This window comes from Odontomachus brunneus, unplaced genomic scaffold (genome assembly GCF_010583005.1).
Source record: "Odontomachus brunneus isolate Ranch 3 - 2012 unplaced genomic scaffold, Obru_v1 Obru_scaffold_145, whole genome shotgun sequence".
In the NCBI taxonomy this organism is placed as follows: Eukaryota; Metazoa; Arthropoda; class Insecta; order Hymenoptera; family Formicidae; genus Odontomachus; species Odontomachus brunneus.
Window position 1 is genome coordinate 642,587 of NW_022639595.1, and position 20,312 is coordinate 662,898.

Sequence of the window (20,312 nt, forward strand, 5' to 3'; positions counted from 1 at the left end):
CGATTTGGAGGAGAGAGTAACTGTTGCTGGATTTCTCAGTTGGGCCCCTTTCAATCCTCGTCTGGATAGAACCTGGTATTTGTGTGTGAGGGTTGCGGACGATCGCACGATGAATACAGCAATAAACACAGAGAGTTGAGTAGCTGAACTCTTAGCGTACTTGGATTTTTCCTTAGTGGTAGTGTATAAGTAACCCGCGGTGCGCGGAGTCGCGGTTATATACGATATCAACTGGAAATGGTTCGGTAGGGAAGATGTGGAAATTTGGGGGTTCCTAGGTTGTTGGATTCGTCAGAGAAAATGGTATGGGGGACTGCTGTATCCAGTAGTGAGTAAGTAGACAGTGTTAAGGAAATCTTCTTGGCTGGGGTTGTGGGTGGAGAAAATCATACGTTTCAAAAGAGAAGGTTATTGGAGGATTTTTAAGGTGGTGAGGGAATCAGCAGATGAGGCGGAACCGAACAACGTAAGTTGGAAAATGTAACGGACATAATTTTTTGTTATCCAGCGGTTCCTTTGATCCCAAGGATAAGGTCCGGTGAAGTTTACTTTGCGGATTAAGGAGTTTTAGTGCTGTATTTCCCAGGGTTATTTCGGAATTTTAGTCGGAATTTTTATTGGGGAAAGACGAAAAACGGTCTTACGATTCGGAATTGTTTGTTGTTTCCCGACAGAGGAGGCAAAGATAGAGTGCATGACTCATGTCTGCACAGGACGTAACAGTTCGTAGAACATTCGAATGGCACTAATTTAAATATTTTCAGAATATGAATAGAATAATCTACCGAATATTCCATATGTTAAGTTATGAATTATAGTTTATAGAAGATTCCGAAAGAGAATAACAAAACGTTTATATTTATAAAAATATAAACATTTTTCTTTTTTCCTGACTTTTTTTTAATTTTCCACTTTATTGTTTCACACCCTACTTACTTCAATTTAAATTGTACTTTGAAAATTTGCTTACCATTGCCGAGATTCGAACCTGAGACCTCTGGTTCTTGAGTTGTTCACCTTTCCTACTGCACCACTGTCACTTTGATTAAGAGACGCTTTATATTGTATATCCATATGGTATATCCTTGTACGAAAACAAATAATTTATTTAAAAATAGAGAATAGATCCTTTTAAATGTAAGAGTATGTGTAAAAAATATGTAAAAAGTATATTTAAAAAATACTTACTTGTTTTAAAAGTAAGTAAAATACAAATAAATCACTTTGTAAATTTAAATAAATTGCTTTCTAAAAGAATTGTTTAATAAAAGAAATTTTAATTTGAAACACAAAAATGATACTTTTAATATTAGAAAATAATTTATTTAGATTTATAAAATGATTTACTTATATTTCATTGCTTTTAAAATTACTTATATTTCATTTACTTTTAAAACAAGTAAATATTTATTTAAACACAGTTCTTACATTAAAAAAAAACTAATTTTGTTCTTATAAGGAAATCATTTATTTATTCTTATATATTGATATTTTAAAAATATCAAAGAAATCATTTTTTTAAATCTACAAATTCATAATTTTACAGCTTATCTTATAAATAAAAAATATTATTTTATATTTATTACATGTGTTCTAAAATTTAACAAATATTTTTTGAGTTAAGAAATTATATTTAACAAAATATATTTAATATTATATTTAACAAAATATATTTCTTTAATTTAAAGAAATTTTTTAATGTACATTACCAATTTAAATTTCGACTTTTTTATTTTTTAGTTTAGTAGTAATAAATAATTACATTTATTTTTTTATATATAATATTTGCAAATAGAAATATTTACAAAATATTACTACAAATATTTATTTCTTGTTTATTACAAATATTGTATAAAATATTTAGTCTATATTTTAATAATATTTTGAATAAAGATTTTAATACTTTTCCCTTTATATGCCTAAAATATGTATAAAATGTTACTACAAATATTTATTTTTTGTTTACCATAGATATTATATAAAATATTTTGTCTATATTTTAATTATATTTTGAATAAAGATTTTGATACTTTTTTTTATGTATCTAAAATATTTATGAAACATTTATATACTATTTTTAAAAGATAATTCAACATAAATATTTATGAATCTTTATCATAAATATTGTGTGCTGTCTGGATAGTATGTTGGTTATATATAATCACAGATTTCACTATCTTTCTCAGAAGTTATTAAGACATGTATTACATTATAAACAATGTGCAATATATAAACTCGATGAATATTCCCAGTAAACACAAAGTATCATCCATATTACAATGTCAGGTCAATTATATCTCAACAGCACAAAATATTTATAAGATTTATTTGAATATTTTATAAATATTTACCAAAATATTTTATAAATATTTTTATGACTTAGCTTCAATAGGTCATAAATATTTATCATAAATATTATAAAAATATTTATTAAAATATATATATTTATTAAAATATATATATTTATATACCTTTTTCTCTTTTCTGAATTTTTCTTAAATTTTTAAAATATGTATGTTCTTAGTTTTCACTTTATATTGTTTCACACGCGCACTACTTAATTAAAATTAAATTTTACTTCGAAAATTTACTTACCATTGCCAAGATTCAAATCTGAGACATCTGGTTCTTAAGTCATTCACCTTACCTACTGCGCTATTGTCACTTTGACTGACAAATAACACTACCCAAGTGCCACACGCCGATCTTCTTGAAACTTTGCACACATGTAGTACATCGAAAAACATTAGAAACGTATTTTTTATCTTGGCTAACAAGGCATTTTAAGGTTAGAAAACGCACTCGAAAATTTAACACTCTATAGTACCCTAGATAGCCAAATCTGCTCGAACAGATTTCGAGCAGAGCTTGCTATCAACTTTTGATAGCAAATAGATAACAAATTTGATGCAGGATCTGTTATATCAAATCTTGCTGCCAAATTGCCGTCAGATATGTGGCAGAGCTTGTTGTCGGATAATTGCTGCAGATTTGCAGCAAAAACCGCGCAGAGCTTGTGGTGATTTAACGACAGATTGGCAATAGAAACCGCGCAAACCTTGCTGCGCTGCAAGCTTTGCGTGGTTTCTGCTGCAAATTTGGCACCAATTGTCCGACAGCAAGATCTGTCGCCAAAACCGTAGCCTAATATAGACACAGATGGCTATGATTTTGCTATAGGTTTTTGATCAAATTTGCTGCCAATCTGCGCGCAGTCTGCACTCAATTTGCTTACTGAGTACAATTTCATTGTCTGAATGTTTCTGAAGACGCTAATTATGATTTTGACATTAGTTTTGCGAGATTCAGAATGGCGGACTGAAATCGCAGACTCAAAGACTTTCTTCAAAGTCAGTTTCGAAGAAGTTTTTTGAATCTCGCAAAATTAATGTCAAAATCATAATTAGCGACTTCAGAAACATTCAGACAATGAAATTATACCCAGTAAGCAAAAGCTTTCTTCTTTATGTATAGAAATATTTATAAAATATTTATGTAATATTTTTAAAAAATAATTCGACATAAATATTTATGAATCTTTATCATAAATATTGTGTGCTGTCTGGGATGGTATATTATATAACTGTTATTTTGTAACTTAACAAAAACTGTTATTTTGTTATTTAACAAAATAACAGTTATCTAATATACCATATGATTGAGTTGACATTGTAATGTCGATGATACTTTGTGTTTACTGGGTTTTTAAATGGTTAAATTTAAAATTTAAATGGTTAAATTTTGGAAGGAATATTCTAAAATTATTCTTGAATAATGTTCTACAAACATTCTCGATAAATATTCTATAAAGGAAAGTAGCCAAAAACGACATAGATCTCCTAAAACGATATACCTCTATATCTCATATATTAAATTTTGTATTTTATCGAAACTAATATAATCCGTTTTATCAATTAAGTCATGAAAAATTCATACTTGGTATATTTCTTGTTCTCTTATATGCTAAATTAGCAAATATGGAGTTTTAGAAATTCGCAAGTTTTATTTCTATGATTTTTATTGATGAATTACGTAGATTAAATAGCGATAATTATCATTTTGTTCAATATTAAGTTTTTCTACATGCATTTAGCTTTTGTAAAAATATTTTTTGAATATTTTTACTTTCATCACTTTTTTACTGTATAATAAAGTTTTTACTGTATAATAAAGTTTACTTGAAAAATTTTATGAGAATGTATCTTAAAATGACATACCTACAGTATGCGATAGGTGCGATACTCTGTGACTAACATAACTTGATTAATAACCTCCCATTGTGACGTGACATTTGTTTATTTTAAAGTTTAATTTTATTTAGTTATAAATATAACTTATGTAAAATATGTGAGAAAATGAAAAAGGTAGAAAGATATATGTATTTATTTAATTATGTTTCCCTTTTGTAACATTATATTTTGAATAAATGAATATTTTTCAACTATTAAACGCATTAATGAACCATTTATTATCAAATATTATCATATTATATTTGTTATCAATTATTATCAAATATTATATTATATGCGACATGTTATATAAATTCCAATAGGTACGTCGCTTTTGGCGTCTATTTTCTTTTGTAACAACCGAAGTCCGCGTGTCGGTTATCGTGGATACCGTTGGATTATTCGCTCTCCGGAGTCCGGGTTCGTGAAATAATTGACACATTTGACAATATTTGCGAGCTAGTTTCGCGTTAAATGCTTTCACTTTGCTTGATAACAGATGTTTACGCTTCCAAACTATCTCGCCTATCTTTGGTCTCCAATCTCGTCGTCTGAGATTATAGCGTTTTTCTTGCCGCTGGAAAGCTCGTGCCATATTTATTTTTACAAGTTCATAGGCTTCCTTCAGTTGCTTGTGTTGTGTCGTCGGTTCTTCGCTTCCGCCGTTATCATTTGGCGTGATGTTTATTTCTCGCCCGCAGTTTAGATATGCGGGCGAGTATCCCGTAGATTCCTGGACTGCCGTGTTGTATGCGAATTATAGCGCCGGTAGATGTATGTCCCATTTACGGTGGTCCCGTCCCACATATTGGGCCACCATAGTTTTCACTACTCTATTGGTTTTCTCTATTGGATTACAGTGCGCGTGGATGGGGGTGGTGCGGTGTTTAATTTTAAACGTATTCAGCAACTTTGTTAGTTGCTGGGATTTTAATTGCGTTCCACTATCCGATATTATGGTTTGGGGACAGCCGTGTCTATAGATTATATGGTCGGTTAGCGCTTGAGTTACAATGTTCGTCGTTGCTCGTCTTATCGGTCGCATTGCTAGCCATTTCGTGAATCGGTCTTGCATCGTTAAGATCCACGTGTGATCATTATTTGATCGCAGTAAGGAGCCAATGAGATCCATGGTGGCCTGTTGCCATGGACCCCCCACCGCGGTCGCGTGCATTCGCCCGGCTGGTTTTACTTGATGCGCTTTATGAGCCAGGCATTTCTCGTTTGGAAGTACTATCTCGCGGAACATACGTGGCCAGTAAAACCACCGGGCTATGCGAGCAATTATTTTCGCTATTCCCAGGTGACCTGTGATGGGTTCCTCATGAAATTTCTTTATAATTTCTAATCTCTCCTCTTTTGGTACACACTTTTTCCACTAGTCCTCTACTCGTGTTTCTTTAAAGTGGAAGATATGTCTCAATAGTTTCCCTTCTTGTATCTTATAATCCGGTTGCGAGGTCGGTTCTTCGGCTACCTGGGATATTAATTTTTTGTACTAATGACACGTTGGTGTAAGGCTGCATAATTGTGGTTGTCTGGACAGGTCGTCGGCGACCGTGTTTAGACTGTCTCGACGATATTGTTTATCGAAATCGTATTGCTGTAGCTCAATTATCCACCTTACTAATCTTCCTGTTGGCGCCTTACTTTCTGCAGCCACCGGAGGGATTGATAGTCCGTAATGACCGTAAATCGGTATCCCTCCAGGTAGTCACGGAGTCGTCTTATTCCCCAAATCACGGCGCGGCATTCCAACTCATCGCGCTATAATTTCATTCCGTCCTGTTCAGCGTTTGACTTGCGTACGCGATAACCCGTTTCTCGCCATCTAGTTGTTGCGTAAGTACGGCTTCTAGTCCCTCCGTACTGGCATCGGTTTGGACGACAAATTTCTTTGAAAAATCAGCGCAGGCTTCAGTGTTGTTGTTAACCTGGTCTTTAATCCCCGGAACGCGCTTTTCTGTTCTTTACACCACTCCCATTTTGCATTTTTGCGAAGTATCTTTGTGAGTGGGGCGGCGAACGTGGAAAAATTTGGTATAAATCGTCTATACCATGATACCAATCCCTTCTTACGGTGTTTGGGGCCGGCTAATTTCTTATCGTACTAATTTTCTCAGGGTCTGTTTGGATCCCTTTGTTATTGACAATATGCCCCAGGTATCTTAATTTTTCTTCACGAAACTGACATTTGTCCTTATTTATTTTTAGCTTCGTGTTCCGTTGTCAGCGGTACCTCCTTGAGGTATTGTATGTGTTCTTCGATTGTCTTACTTATGATAATTATATCGTCCAAATATACCAGTACGTTAGGTTCTAACTCGGGACTGAGCATCCTGTCGAGTAATCGTTGGAACGTCGTAGGCGCGGAATGCAAGCTGAACGGCATAATATTAAATTGTAGTAGCCCTTTCCCTGATACCGTAAACGCGATTAACGGTCGGCTCGAGAGAGACAGTGGAATTTGCCAGTATCCGCTATTTGGATCTAGCGTTGACAGATATTGAGCCCCGCGGAGCTTATCCAGTGCTGTGATATGTGGTAGTGGGTACGTATCTTTTTCCGTAATTTTGTTTAATTTGCGGAAGTCTATGCAGAATCTGTGTGTTCCGTCTTTTTTTCTCACTACCATTACCGGTGAGCTCTACGCACTCCGCGATGGCTCAATTACTCCTTCCCGTAGCATGTCCTCCACTTCTTTATTTATTACGGCTTGCATTGCCGGGTTTCGGGGTCGGTATCTTTGTTTTATTGGTCTTGTATCTGTCAGTCTTATGTGATGTTGTATATAGTTTATTGATCTTTGCACTTGGTCAAATAATCGTAGTTCCTTTGTTAAAAAGCGTTTCAATGTTTCGTCTTCCTGTTTTGTTCGTTGTGTCAGTCCCCTGTCTATCGTGCATGTGTTTGTTTGTTTTTTCGGTGTTGTACGTGACGGTGGCGGTAGCGTCAATTGTAAATCAGCTCAGTAGGTCTGTCCTGATAAATATTGGGCACCCGAGATTTGGTAAAATCCTCAATTGTCGTCAGTATTCTTGTTCTTGTATTTTCATTTTTACCTCTACTGTTCCTGTTATGTTTGTTGTCATTCTGTTGGCTAGTCGTACATTATCGTTCGTCTTTTTTATTGTTAGTCGTAGTTTCCGTGCTGTTTCTGGTTTCATAAATGATGTTTCCGACCCCGAGTCAATCAGCGCCTCTATTCTTTATCCGTTTATTATGACTGTAATGAATGGCTTCGGCATGTATTTTAATTGGTTTTGTTGGGCCGAGTTTCCTTTTGGAACTCGGCCCGTTGACCGTTTCCCGGCCGCGGGCATTCCCATGTTAATACGCTGTCTTTGCCACATTGTGAGAAAAATTTTCGTGGTAGTCGTTTGCACTCGTATCTACTGTGTCTTCGTTGTTTGCATCGCCAGCAGCAATCGTCCTTGTTGTATGGTGTTTTTGCTTCTAGCGATGCATTTGGGTGGAGGGCATGCGTTTCGGATTTCCTTCTTTGCTCTCTTTAATTTGTTGCTCGATGTGTTCGACTTCCGTTACTTTTGCGCAAAGTTCGCCCACACTGTCCACCTCGTCCGGTTTATTCGGGGAGCATGTTTTCATAAAGGAGGTCGAGTAGTTCTTTTGCTGATCACCCGCCTGTCCTTCGCATGAGCTTAAGCAGGTCGTTGGCGTAGCTCCGCAACGTTTCTCTCTCCTTTTGTTCGCGTCCCCGTGCTTGTCGGCGCATTCGTACTTGTGATTCACGCGGTATATATTCCGTCTCAAAATCGTCGCGAAACTCTTCCCACGTATGCTAATTTTCGCGACCATTCCGGTACCACGTCAGAGCCTCGCCCTTAGCATTTCGGGTAGCCCTCTTAATAAATGTTCGCCTGGGTATCTGTATACTTGGCTTAATTCTTCTACCCGTTCTAAAATGAGTGGGGGTCGCGTCTGTCAAAATGACATCCCCACTTTCTTATTTGATTTATAATTTTTGCTATAGATTCGCCGGGCTCTATTGTTGAGGCGGAATTGTTGTTTCCTGGCATCGTGAACTTAACTTCGGTTTCTGTGCCGTTGACTGTGTTGCTATTACTTGTGTCCGCGAACAGTTCCGGCTGTTTCTTTGTTAGATGCTCGAGTCGTTGTCGCAACTCCTCAAATTTTACCTCGGTATCTACGTTTGTCTAACTAGATGTTCGGTTATTTCGTCTTTTGACAATTTATATATCCACGAAGTCATTCGCGCTCTGTACTCGGGATTTATTTTTTGTATCAACTCGCGTATCAACCTGTTCGGGGGCCAATGTAACAACCGAACTCCGCGTGTCGGTTCTCGTGGATACCGTTGGATTATTCGCTCGCCGGAGTCCGGGTTCGTGAAATAATTGACACATGCGGATTGTAATAAACAAAAATAACACAAAAGAGTTTATTATTCCTTCGTAACGAGTAGTATCGAACGAGTACGTAGATCTCCTGGGGGACGGCGCCAGTTACCGGGTCGCGGTTTTGGTAGGCCGCGACAGCTAATACGGTAGGTGGAGCGTATAGCGCGAGCGCTACACTAGTCTCGTATATTCGGCAGGCGGTTGCGTGTCGATATTCGGCGTTCGCGATTCGCGATTCGCGATTCGGTCGGGCGGCCGGTCGCGGGGACCGCGCCGTGTTGGCGGCTGTATGCCAGTGTCGCAGCACGGCACGCTAACGGTTCGCGCTCGCGGTGGAGACGCACTCGCTAGTGCGCTCGCTTCGCAAATGTCAGGATCGGGAGCGAGTAGCCGAGGTGTCGGCGTATTCGCTCTCGGTCTCGATCGTCGAGAGGCTTTGAACAAGGGTCGAGGAAGTTAGACAGAGCATAGCTAACGTACTGGCTTCGGTCCTTGTTCGTGGAGTCGACGGGATGCGAGCAAGAGTCGATAAAGATCGACGGAGCGCAGCTAACGTACATACTTCAGTCCTTGCTCGCAAGGATAGGAAACTAGGTAGGTGCGGATGGCAGAAACGAGTCGGTCGTAATCCTAGCTCTCCGCTGTGCAGTATCGAGTTCGGTAGACGGTCCGGATCGGTCTGGTTTCGATTATCTTGGAACCGCAGATTATTTAGTCGGATCTGTTTTGTCTTATTTCGCACGTGATAGTGGCGCGCGCTTTCTATCGATCACGTCGTTTGATCGCTGTCGCGCGATCATACCTCGCGTTGTTTACATGTTTATGCGCTATTGTTTTTGGTTTGGCCTTGTGGTGTTTGAGGTGGCGCAACGCGCCGGTGCACAACCCGACTGGTATTCGGTCGGGCCGGTTGTAGTGACGATATGGAAGCTGCATCGTCATACTTTAAACTCTATTTTTTTGCGTTTTAGGAAAAACATTTTTTGTTCTAAATCTAGGAACAATTTCAGTAAAAATGTGATATTATCTGATAGGAAGTACTTCCAACTACATGCATATATATTTACATTTATATTTTGAACTTTATATTAAGACATAACGTTCAAAAACAAAGTGGTATGTCGCTTTTGGTACCTTTACCTTTATTTTCGAAGAATATTTTTATCACGTTCTTTTTCATTATAAAAATATGATATTAATTGTAATACTCTACGTATATTTATTGAACATTCTATTTGAATATTCTGAAACTGAGAATATTTGCATTCCATAACAATATTCATAGAACATTGTGTGCTATATGGGGTCAGTGAGTTGTGACAATATTTTATTGAATTATGATTATAATATATTCTTGTATCGTTCAAACAACATTTAATGGCATATTTATTGACAAATGATACAAACGACGCAACGACAATCAAAATGCAACTGATTTTATAACCCAGATAGCACAAACCCAGGTGACGTCTTTAGACGTCGTGCCTTCTTTTAATATTATATCGATAATCAATATAATATTTTGATAATTATTGAAATAAGAGAACCGTTTGTTTATAAAAAAAGGCACGCCAAATGCTTTTTGTGTAAGTTATTATAATTTTTTTCAACACTATTGTATTTCTTTAATTATTTTATTTTTTATTTAATAATATGTTACTAATATATTAATAATATATTTAATTTATAAATATATTATATAGCTAAAACCACATATGTTTATAAAAATAAAAACTGAAATAATTAATCATTCGTACTTGGCGTAAACCTCTTGATATTATTACTTTTGTAGAGAGTATAAACCTGTCTCGTATTTTTCAATAGAGTATTTCAATAGAGGATACAATTGATCTGAATAAGATTGTTTTAATAGTATTTTTTTAAATATCTTGTGACGATATTCACGAGGTTTATTCGCGAGCGACGGCAGACAGTCGCCTGTCCGTCGCGTCGGCAAATTGCCGTCGGCTCCCATTCACGCCACAAAACTAAAGACGGTAGTTGGGCGCCAGGTGCGGAAAGGCCGCACCATCTCGATAAACGCGAGATGCGATACGTTACACAAAATTCGCGTGTCCCGGGAACCATTGAGACCGGTAGCTCCTGGGATTTTAAAGTCGGAGACGGGATGGGTCTAGGAAGAGCGAAAATGACTCTACGCATGTTCAAGAGTAATTCGTTTATTCGCGGGACTCTCGAACGTCCCGGTAAGAAGCGCGATAAAAGTCACAAAAAGAGTCATTAGTCGCGATACGATAATAAGTTCGCTACAATGAAAGAAACCCGAGGACGATCTCCTCGGGTGAGCTCTATGACACGTGCAGCCGCTCCGCGGACGAGACGACGATAAACGAAACGATACGAGGACGCGACGAAATACAGATAATTGTGGAGCAGATGGTCGGTCTTACAAATCGGCGACAGATTGGCAGCAAATTTGATCAAAAACCTACAGCAAAACCATAGCCTATATTAGGCTATGGTTTTGGTGAGAGATCTTGCTATCGGGCAATTGGTGCCAAATTTGCAGCAAAAACCAGCAAAGCTTACAGCGCAGCAAGGTCTGCGCAGTTTCTGCTGCCAATCTGCCGTCAAATCGCTACAAGCTTTGCGCGGTTTTTGTTGCAAATCTGGAGCAATTATCCAACAACAAGCTTTGTCGCATATCTGGCGGTAATTTGGCAGCAAGATTTGATATAACAGATCCTGCACCAAATTTGTTATCTATTTGCCATCAAAAGTTGATAGCAAGTTCTGCTCGAAATCTGTTCGCGCAAGTTTGGCTACCTCGGTATATATATTCATAAACATATCAACACATGTAACACATGGAAGCCGCCATATTCTTGCAAACAACCGAAGTTTGCGCATCTCTTACTAGAGGATCTCTAGGCTGATCTCAACCGTAGCGCCTCTAGCGGAGGAATACAGTCAACTGAGATTTTCGTAATGAGGAGACGACGTTTCTCAAGCATAAATTTACGATTTCGGACTTTGAGTTAAAATATCTCAGTTTCTACAGCATGTAGAGCAAAAGTAAAGACAGTTTTATGAAGTAATATAAATCCAAGGAATAGATTAAACCCATCTAGAATCTCATCCGTTCAGCTATTATAGTCAAACGAGAAATTGTGCCTGTGTTCACCTAAAGTCGTCGCGTAAATATCCACGGTCGGCCGCGAGCCCGTTGTTTGCGCTTGCACTTGGCTTCGCGATACTACCGTGTCGCTTGATAATAAAAGTAATATTACCCAGTAAGCAATCTGTGCGTAGATTGACGTCAGATTGGTGACAAGTTCGAGCAGAATCTGTTGACAGATCCATAGATATCTACATCCCCAATCTGTTGTTAGATTGTCGACAGAGTCTGCTAAATAGGCTTTGACGGTAGCTTGGCAGCAGAATGCGTGCAGATCCTGCTGTCGTTAAAGTCTGTCAGCAGACTGCGAGCAAACTGTCTCCAATCTGCCGTCAGAATCTGATAAACAGATACGGCGTGCAATCTGTTGCTTTTCTATCACAGATACTGTTAACAGACTCTGCGCAAAGTCTGCTCGCACAGGTTTGGCTATCTGGGTATCGTATAAAGGTAACAATATTGTTTATGACAAAAATATACTTTGTTTTTAATTTCGTTATAATAAACTTGATTTTATATTATAAACGTAATATATTATTTTCTAAATGTTTATTTCTCAGGTACAATATTTCCTAGCTTTGTTAGAGGGCCGAGTGACATTACCTGCAAAATCTGTGATGCTCGAGGATTCGACTTTAAAGACCTTGAGAAAGAGACACGCACACAGATTAATGGATCAGCAGTGGGATTACTTCGATTCGTTGGCGACTGCTGCTGGATTTGAACGATTATCGCCGTTCTATAAACTCGGCTACATAGCATGGTCATTTCAGAGGCATGCAAATCTCTTGCGTTATAAAGACTCCAAATTTATTGTTTCTGAAGATGGAAAGAATGTTGAATTAATTCTACCTGATTAATTACATTTCATATAAAGTTATATGACATTAAGAGTTTTCTAATAATTATATCGAAATTAGTCAGTAAGGAATTTTGCATTTGCAAATAGGATAGACAGGATATTGAACACAATACGTATGTTTGTTCGTGTTCATATAAAACTTATCAAATTCAACAAAAAAGCCTTGCATTTTGCAAACAAGCACGATCAATATTGAGATATTAATAAAAAAAAATTAACATATGGGTGAACGTGATGAAGCGGAATGAGCTTTTTAGATAAAGTCTCATCCAAGAAGTCTAAATCTGTCAATGATCTCTTGGCAATAGTGAATGCTTCATAATGTTGAATTATCCGATCAAACGTTACTACAATACTGGAACATCATTTTTTTACGACAGGAACCTTTCTGCACATGCGTAAAGTGACGTAACACTTACCCACAGCTCGATGTAGCACTTACCAATGACAAATATAGGCGCAGCATAAGGACCGCATAAAATACCTGGCTGTCTGTCCGTTGCAGTCTGTCCGCGTTTCTTTCGTGAATGGCTAGGGTTAAGTGTGATAAGCTCTTTGCGCATTTTTGCGAAAAAACATAGACACTTATTGAAGCTAAAGAATGATATTTTCCTATAATATCCTATAATGTCAGTTTAAAATAAATATAATTTAATACATGAAAATTATGATTAAAATCGATTATTTTTGAAAAAATACCACTTTGTCTAAAATTTTATTTTTTAATATTAAGAAAAATTAAGCAAAATTCTTTTAGGATTGTGTAGTCAAAGTCATAAGTTTCAATATTGCTGTCTTGGATTTTTTGTCTTTTTAAAAAGTTGTATTTATAGAATATAAGAATATAAGAAAATCCACACATATCTTATGGAAATGTACCCCCGATTAAATTGACTGAAATTGCAGTATGTTGTTGTCCTCGACGTCCCGAACTAAAATGTGAATGGGCACACCTCTCTGAATGCAATACTTTTATGTCCAGAGAGGTTTAAATTGGGAAGCTTTCAATACAAACCTATGGGTATACCATGCTTTTTCACGAAGCAAAATGAATATATTTCTCTATATATGCATATGTATATTCACATTTTCATGTGCGTGCGCATATGCGTGTGTGCACACATACACACACACATACACACACACACACACGAATATGTAAATATATATATATATATAGAGAGATATATTCATTTTGGTTCGTGAAAAAACACGGTGCATCCATAGGTTTGTATTCCCAGATAGCCAAATCTGCGCGAACAGATTTCGAGCAGAGCTTGCTATCAACTTTTGATGGCAAATAGATAACAAATTTGATGCAGAATCTGTTATATCAAATTTTGTTGCCTAGGTTAATTGCCGCTAGATATGCGGCAGAGCTTGTTGTCGGATAATTGCTGCAGATTTGCAGCAAAAACCGCGCAGAGCTTGTAGCGATTTGACGGCAGATTGGCGGCAGAAACTGCGCAGATTTTACTGCGCTGTAAGCTTTACGTGGTTTTTGCTACAAATTTGGCACCAACAGCAAAATCTGTCGCCAAAACCGTAGCCTAATGTAGACACAGGTCTAATGTAGACAATGGCTATGGTTTTGCTATGGGTTTTTGATAAAATGTGCTGCCAATCTGCGCGCAGTCCTCACTCAATTTGCTTACTGGGTTGAGAGCTTCCCAATTTAAATCTCTCTGGACGGAAAAATATTGCATTTAGAGAATTGTGTCCATTAACATTTTTGTTTAGGACGTCAAGGGTAACAACATACTGCAATTTCAGTCAATTTAACCGGGAGTATATTTCCATATGATGTGTGCGGGATCCTTTTTAGGCATTTTTTTATCTGATCACGATGGCTACTATACTAAAACTCAAATCGAAGCAGTATTTCAAGAGTATGAATAAGTCTTCTCTAAACTATAATATATTATGCTCAAAAACTACTACATGCTTCAATTTCGCTCGAAAAAATCGGGTCAAAATGACCTAATATGCACTCGAAGGGTTAACTCAGATAGGACAATGAATTCTTTAAATGTTCCTAAATGTTTTTTCCTTTCTTGAATTGTACTTCTCAAGGAATTCGTAGAATACTTTAAGAATGATTTAGGAAGTTACATGCACTATGATTGGAGTTCCTCAGAACTTCTTAAAGTATTTATGTAGAGTTATACTATATGAACATAGACGCATACTTTATGAATTCAAGAAGAATAATGTTTATATCAATGACATATATACATAGACTAAACATTCTCTCCAATAAGTGAAGCCGAAAGTTGACAGTTTGTGACAGAGAGAAAAAAGATGTTTTGCATCTACTGTTTTCTCACTCTTGTTTAGAGCGACTGTCAATCTTGCACTCTTTACACTTGGGTTCTTCGTTCTCACTTCTTTCAGCGTCCAAATAATATGCATCCATTTTGTTCTAAGTGCGAAAAGTGCAAGCAATATGGACAGAGTCGCCATGTATATACTATAGTAGTCAAATTAAGTGAATGTTTGTAGACAAATATGTCAAACAAAAAAAGTAAAATATAAAGAAAATATAACCATTATTATCTTAATTATTTAATATTTATTATTCGTACCTTTTCTTTCAAAATTTACAGCTAAGAGGTTAGATAAGTATTGCTCTTGTCATAGAAGCCAAGAGTGAGAAAGTAGTAGACGCAAATCAACTTTCTCTCTCAGTCACAAATTGCGAATTCCCGGCTTCGCTCGCTGCTATTGTAAAAGTGATATGAATGCTTGGTCTAGGTATACATGTCGTTGGTTTATACATAGAAAGAGAAGTGAAAACCCAGTAAACACTAATTAACATCACATAATTAAGTAACATAATATTAATGTTATAATTTCCAATAATATGAATGCAACATATACACACACACACACATAACACGCGTTAGAGGAAGTTGTCCCAGTACCGTACACCTAAGCGTTTTGTCATTTTTGTACAAAACTTGTTAATGAATTAAAAGAAATAGAAATCTTGAAGATAGAGAACAACATGAGTAATAAAATTGTACAAAAGTAACATTGAAATAATTTGTTTTTAATAGCGTAATTTTAAGTTTTCTAAAATGATAGAAATTATGTCGTTTAAAAAATTGTTCCCAATATCGGATACATTACTTAAAAGACAGAAATATAACCAAAGTTAATATATACGCAAAAATTAAATAGTGGGAGATGATTTCAGACATTGCTACAATGTTCACACACTAAGTACGCTATATTGTCGCTGTCAGCACACGCAACGTGAGCCCAACCACCACAGGTGTAACACTGCACTCTCAAAGGCTCTCCATAAATAAAGCATTTAGTCTCTTGCAGCATTTATGCAAAGTATTACTGTAATGTTTCTTCTGCGTTTACCCGATGTGAGTGTCCTAACTTGTTTTTTCTCTTCATGGACAAAACTTTTAAGTTGTTTCTAGATAACCAAACCTGCGCGAGCAGATTTTGCGCAGAGTCTGTTAACAGTGTCTGTAAACAGAATGGTAAAAAATTGCACACAGCATTTATTCTGATGATAGATTGGTAACAGACTGCGTGCAGAGTATGCCGACAGACTTTGACGACAGACTGGCGGCAGGTTGCGCGCAGATTCTATTTCGTAGATACGATATTTAATTCTATCAAGGACCATATGTACGTTATTAAATGGGGTAGTTTCACATGCACACCATGTAAAACTCCGAGAGGAGTCAAGATAATTACATTGTGCAATAATTGTACACATATACACAATAAAAATTTTTACTTTTTAAAATAGTATTATATATTTTTTATAAAAAAGCAACAATAATAGAGAAATAACGAGTGCAGGTATAGAATCGTACAACGGTTAAATGGCCAGTTTAAATGGCGAATATGAACGATCCAGAAATTCCGATTGAAATAATTCTGTTTAAGTTAACAAAATTTTTGATTGAATTAAAGAATTCGGGTTACTTCAATCGGAATTTCTGGATCGTTCATATTCGACCAGATATTTGATTAATTTAACCAAACCTTTTTTTCCGTGCGCAATTCTTCTTGTTTTATTGAATTGGTGTGGTAATTTTAAATGTTTAGCAAGATCATAAACTAGAGTTAACAGTTTGGTTTTATTCACGGGTAAGAAACAATTGTCCAAATATTGAATATGTTTCACGAGTTCATTTTCCAACTCATCGTTGAAAATTTTTTTTAAATCTACCCATTGAAAGTGTCATTTGAACTGATTTCCACTTTTTAAGAGCATAAACACGGTCTGTCAAAGAGCTTTTGGGAACAGAAAAGTGATCAGCTGCTTTTCTCGTATTTAATTTCCTCGCCAGAATATTTCCTTTTCTTAGATATTACCATCTCGCCAAAAATCCCTGATGATAAATAATAGTTTTATTATGTTTATTACAAGAATTGTTTTTCTGTCCGATATTGGGAACATTAGGTAGTATTCGATACTGGGGCTACGCAAGAGGTTAGAAAAAATTATTATTTATTAAAACCTAAAAAAAAATTTTAGTTTATATAAGGACATTATTTTGTTAGAATTCTGACTAAGATATATAACAAATTTGTTTAACTGACCTGAAGAGAGTCAACTGGTAGTATAAAAATTATCTATGTAACGTAAATTATAAACAACCTCCACTTTATCACAAATTATTCAACGATGGCAAAAATATTTCATAAGTGGCGCGATGTACCACACTCTTTTATGTTCCTCTAACGATCTATAATCGTCAGCTGCTGCTATCTAGAAATGTGTAAACATCATATTGCCCGGTACTGGGAACTGTTTGGCGCTGGGGCAACTTTACCTAGTTACATTCTTAAATAGGAAATTATAACACTGATGTTATGTTACTGATCGTGTTTACTGGAAGGATATTCAATAAATACCAACTTCAAAAGTAACATTACATCAATATTATAATTCTCGCTCAACAATATAGCTATTACAACATATGTTATATGCAACACTTACATTGTTGACTGGAAAATTATAATATTGATGTACTGCTAATATTTGTTGATAAGTAACAATTTTTTCAACTAAAATAATTAAAATACATTCAGCTTTTCACACAAAAGAAGTAAGGAATTCAAAATTGCACAAGAATCTTATAGAATAAAGAAAGAATTGTATTAAAATGGAACAAAATTCTTCTCATCTTTAGGTTATAGAGTAGCATTTTGTAAAATATAAATATAATTTAATTATATTTAATATATAATTTAATATTCTTACAATTCAATTAAATATTATCGCTTTTCTTTTTATCACATCATTTATTTGTAAAGAAAGATCCAATTATAACAACATACACAAAGCACTGAAAGTAATACGTATATTTGCTGCACGTAGCCACAAGAAATAATTGTAACAAACAAAACACTTATAATTCCTCACGAATTTTCAGAGTGTTCTAGGAATTAAGTCGTGTAGTATTCGCTACAATGTATTTCTGAGGAATACTTCAAGACGAACTTATTGTGGTTACTTCTTTACGAATTTTTCAAACATTAATTTTTCTAATTCTGTATGTGTTCTTTAAAATGAATTATCTAAGAACTTCTGTTCATCTCTGTGCTATTTGGGAAATTTATTTAATATGATAAAAAAGTGAAATGAAAATAAATCATCAATAACCTTCGACATCAAGTGGCATTGACGAAAAGAAGAGCTATACAAAGTGAGCCACGCAATTGGGACGGGTTATATCTCACGTTTGGTTAGTAATTAGATGAAAATAGGCGGAATGTTCGAACATCTTCTTTAATAAATGTCAGAAACGACTAAAAATGTCAAATATTTCACGAATTGTTCATTTCATTTACATTGTTTCCCAATACTTTTTTACGTAGGCTGTCCCGAGGAATCGATTCATATAAAAAAAATATGTTATTCCATTTAAAGTAAAAGTGCATTTGCATTTTTTAGGTGCATCGTTGCATTTATGAAAAAAGTAAATTCGTAAGAAAGTAGACCTTTTTATACCATTCAACTTTTTCCTCTACAACTCTTTTGTATTACTACGCAAACTACTAAGCAAACTTCAGATATAATCCGTCCCAATTGCGTGGCTTACCCTGTATATAACATGCCCAGCAAACCATAAATATAAGTAACATAACATTGATATTTAAATGTCAGCTCAGTTATATAGTATTTCAGTTGTAACTGTTACATGTTATGTATATGTTATGTAACATGTAACAATTACATAACAAACCACATGGTTGTGCTGACATTACATATCTATGTTATATTACTGGTATATAAATACAGTGCTGATTTGCTGGGTGTATTATTATTAATTATATAAATGTTATTAATTATATAAATTATTATTAATTATAATTAATTATATATTAATGTATTGTATTTTTATATACAATTATTTCTTATGTATTAAATTTAATATGTATTATTTATTATGTAAATTGTAAATACATTAATATGTATTATATTTAAATGACATCTATTAAACATATTATTTATTACGTACAATTTTATTGTTAGAATATTAGTAAGGTTTTCTGCAGTTTTCCTTACTCTTGCAACAAATGTTGGTATTCATACGATTAATCGGCTGCAGACGTTACAAAATAAAATAATAAATTTATTGTTCATAAACAACATTCTTTTCCTTTAACAGAAACTGTATTTTCCATACAATTCCTTCATATTATCTTTCAGTCGAGGAACTTTACCTTAAAATAAATACGGTACTAACACTACCATAGTGTTTGCTTATGCGCGTGCGCGAATAATTCTCCTAATATCCTATCACTGCATTATGATTGAAATAAACTAATAAAATTAATACAAAAATTTTATGGCAATATCTTATTGCCAATGTTTATAAATACAAACGCGTACAAATGAAGTCAACTTAATCTAGATATCTAGTTAAAAATGTTCATGCATTAGACAAATATTGTTATTTCTTTTTTTTAATATAGTCTCATATAAAAATTAAATCTGGGATTTCATCATGAATTTTTTTCCTCTAGTGTAAACTCATGAAAAGTGAAAATTTTCACAAAAATATAAAGATTTACGTGAAATAATCTTCCACGTGAAAATTAGTCTATTACAATGGCTGCTTCATGGTGGATTATTCTTGAAGAAGAAAATGAAAGAAATGAAAATCCAGCAGTACGTCTAATGCGTAAAATGTTAAGGGGTAAAATCCATTTGATGTCTCAAAAAAAAGTTTTGAGAATTATATAAGTAATAATATTAGGTGGTTGCATATGAAATTTGCCCATTTTTGAGTAAAAGAGAACAGTGCTTTGGTAGTAAATCGACGAACTAATTTATTCAAAGTATTGCTCACCGGAACAGACAACCTTGGCCCATCTTCCCAACAATCGGATTCCATGCAAGAAGAATGCGGGTTCTTTGGAGGCAATTCAGTCATCTAGACATTTTTTGACTTCTTCGTACGAGGTGAAGTGCTGTGCTACAAGGTAAGCGTTGACTGCATCGACCGGAACAAATAGTAATCGGAGGAAACGATGTCTGGGGAATATGGCGAGTGGAGTAAAATTTCCCAGTTCATTCCTTTTAAGTATAAGGTGTAGTAAAAAGAAATCCATTATTTTTCCAATAGATGGCTTTAGTAATGTGTATCTCGCGTTGTATAAGTGCGATCGGTTTACGCTAGATGGCGTTAGAAAGATAAGATTTCGTACTAAAAAAA

General features: G+C 35.2%; 1 protein-coding gene across 4 annotated transcripts in view; it reads left to right on the forward strand.

Moving 5' to 3' along the window:
- Window positions 1–20,312, forward strand: part of LOC116850441 (flavin-containing monooxygenase FMO GS-OX-like 2) — a 194,304-nt gene that overhangs the window by 143,450 nt on the left and 30,542 nt on the right. For 3 of the 4 annotated variants that reach the window (XM_032828737.1, XM_032828735.1, XM_032828738.1), the window contains exon 6: window positions 12,311–16,367. The exons of the other annotated variant lie outside the window; for it this stretch is intronic. In XM_032828737.1, coding sequence (XP_032684628.1) covers window positions 12,311–12,610 — 300 coding nt within the window. In that variant the 3' untranslated portion in view covers window positions 12,611–16,367. Of the gene's footprint in view, window positions 1–12,310; window positions 16,368–20,312 lie in introns of those variants that run through there. 4 annotated transcript variants of the gene reach the window in all.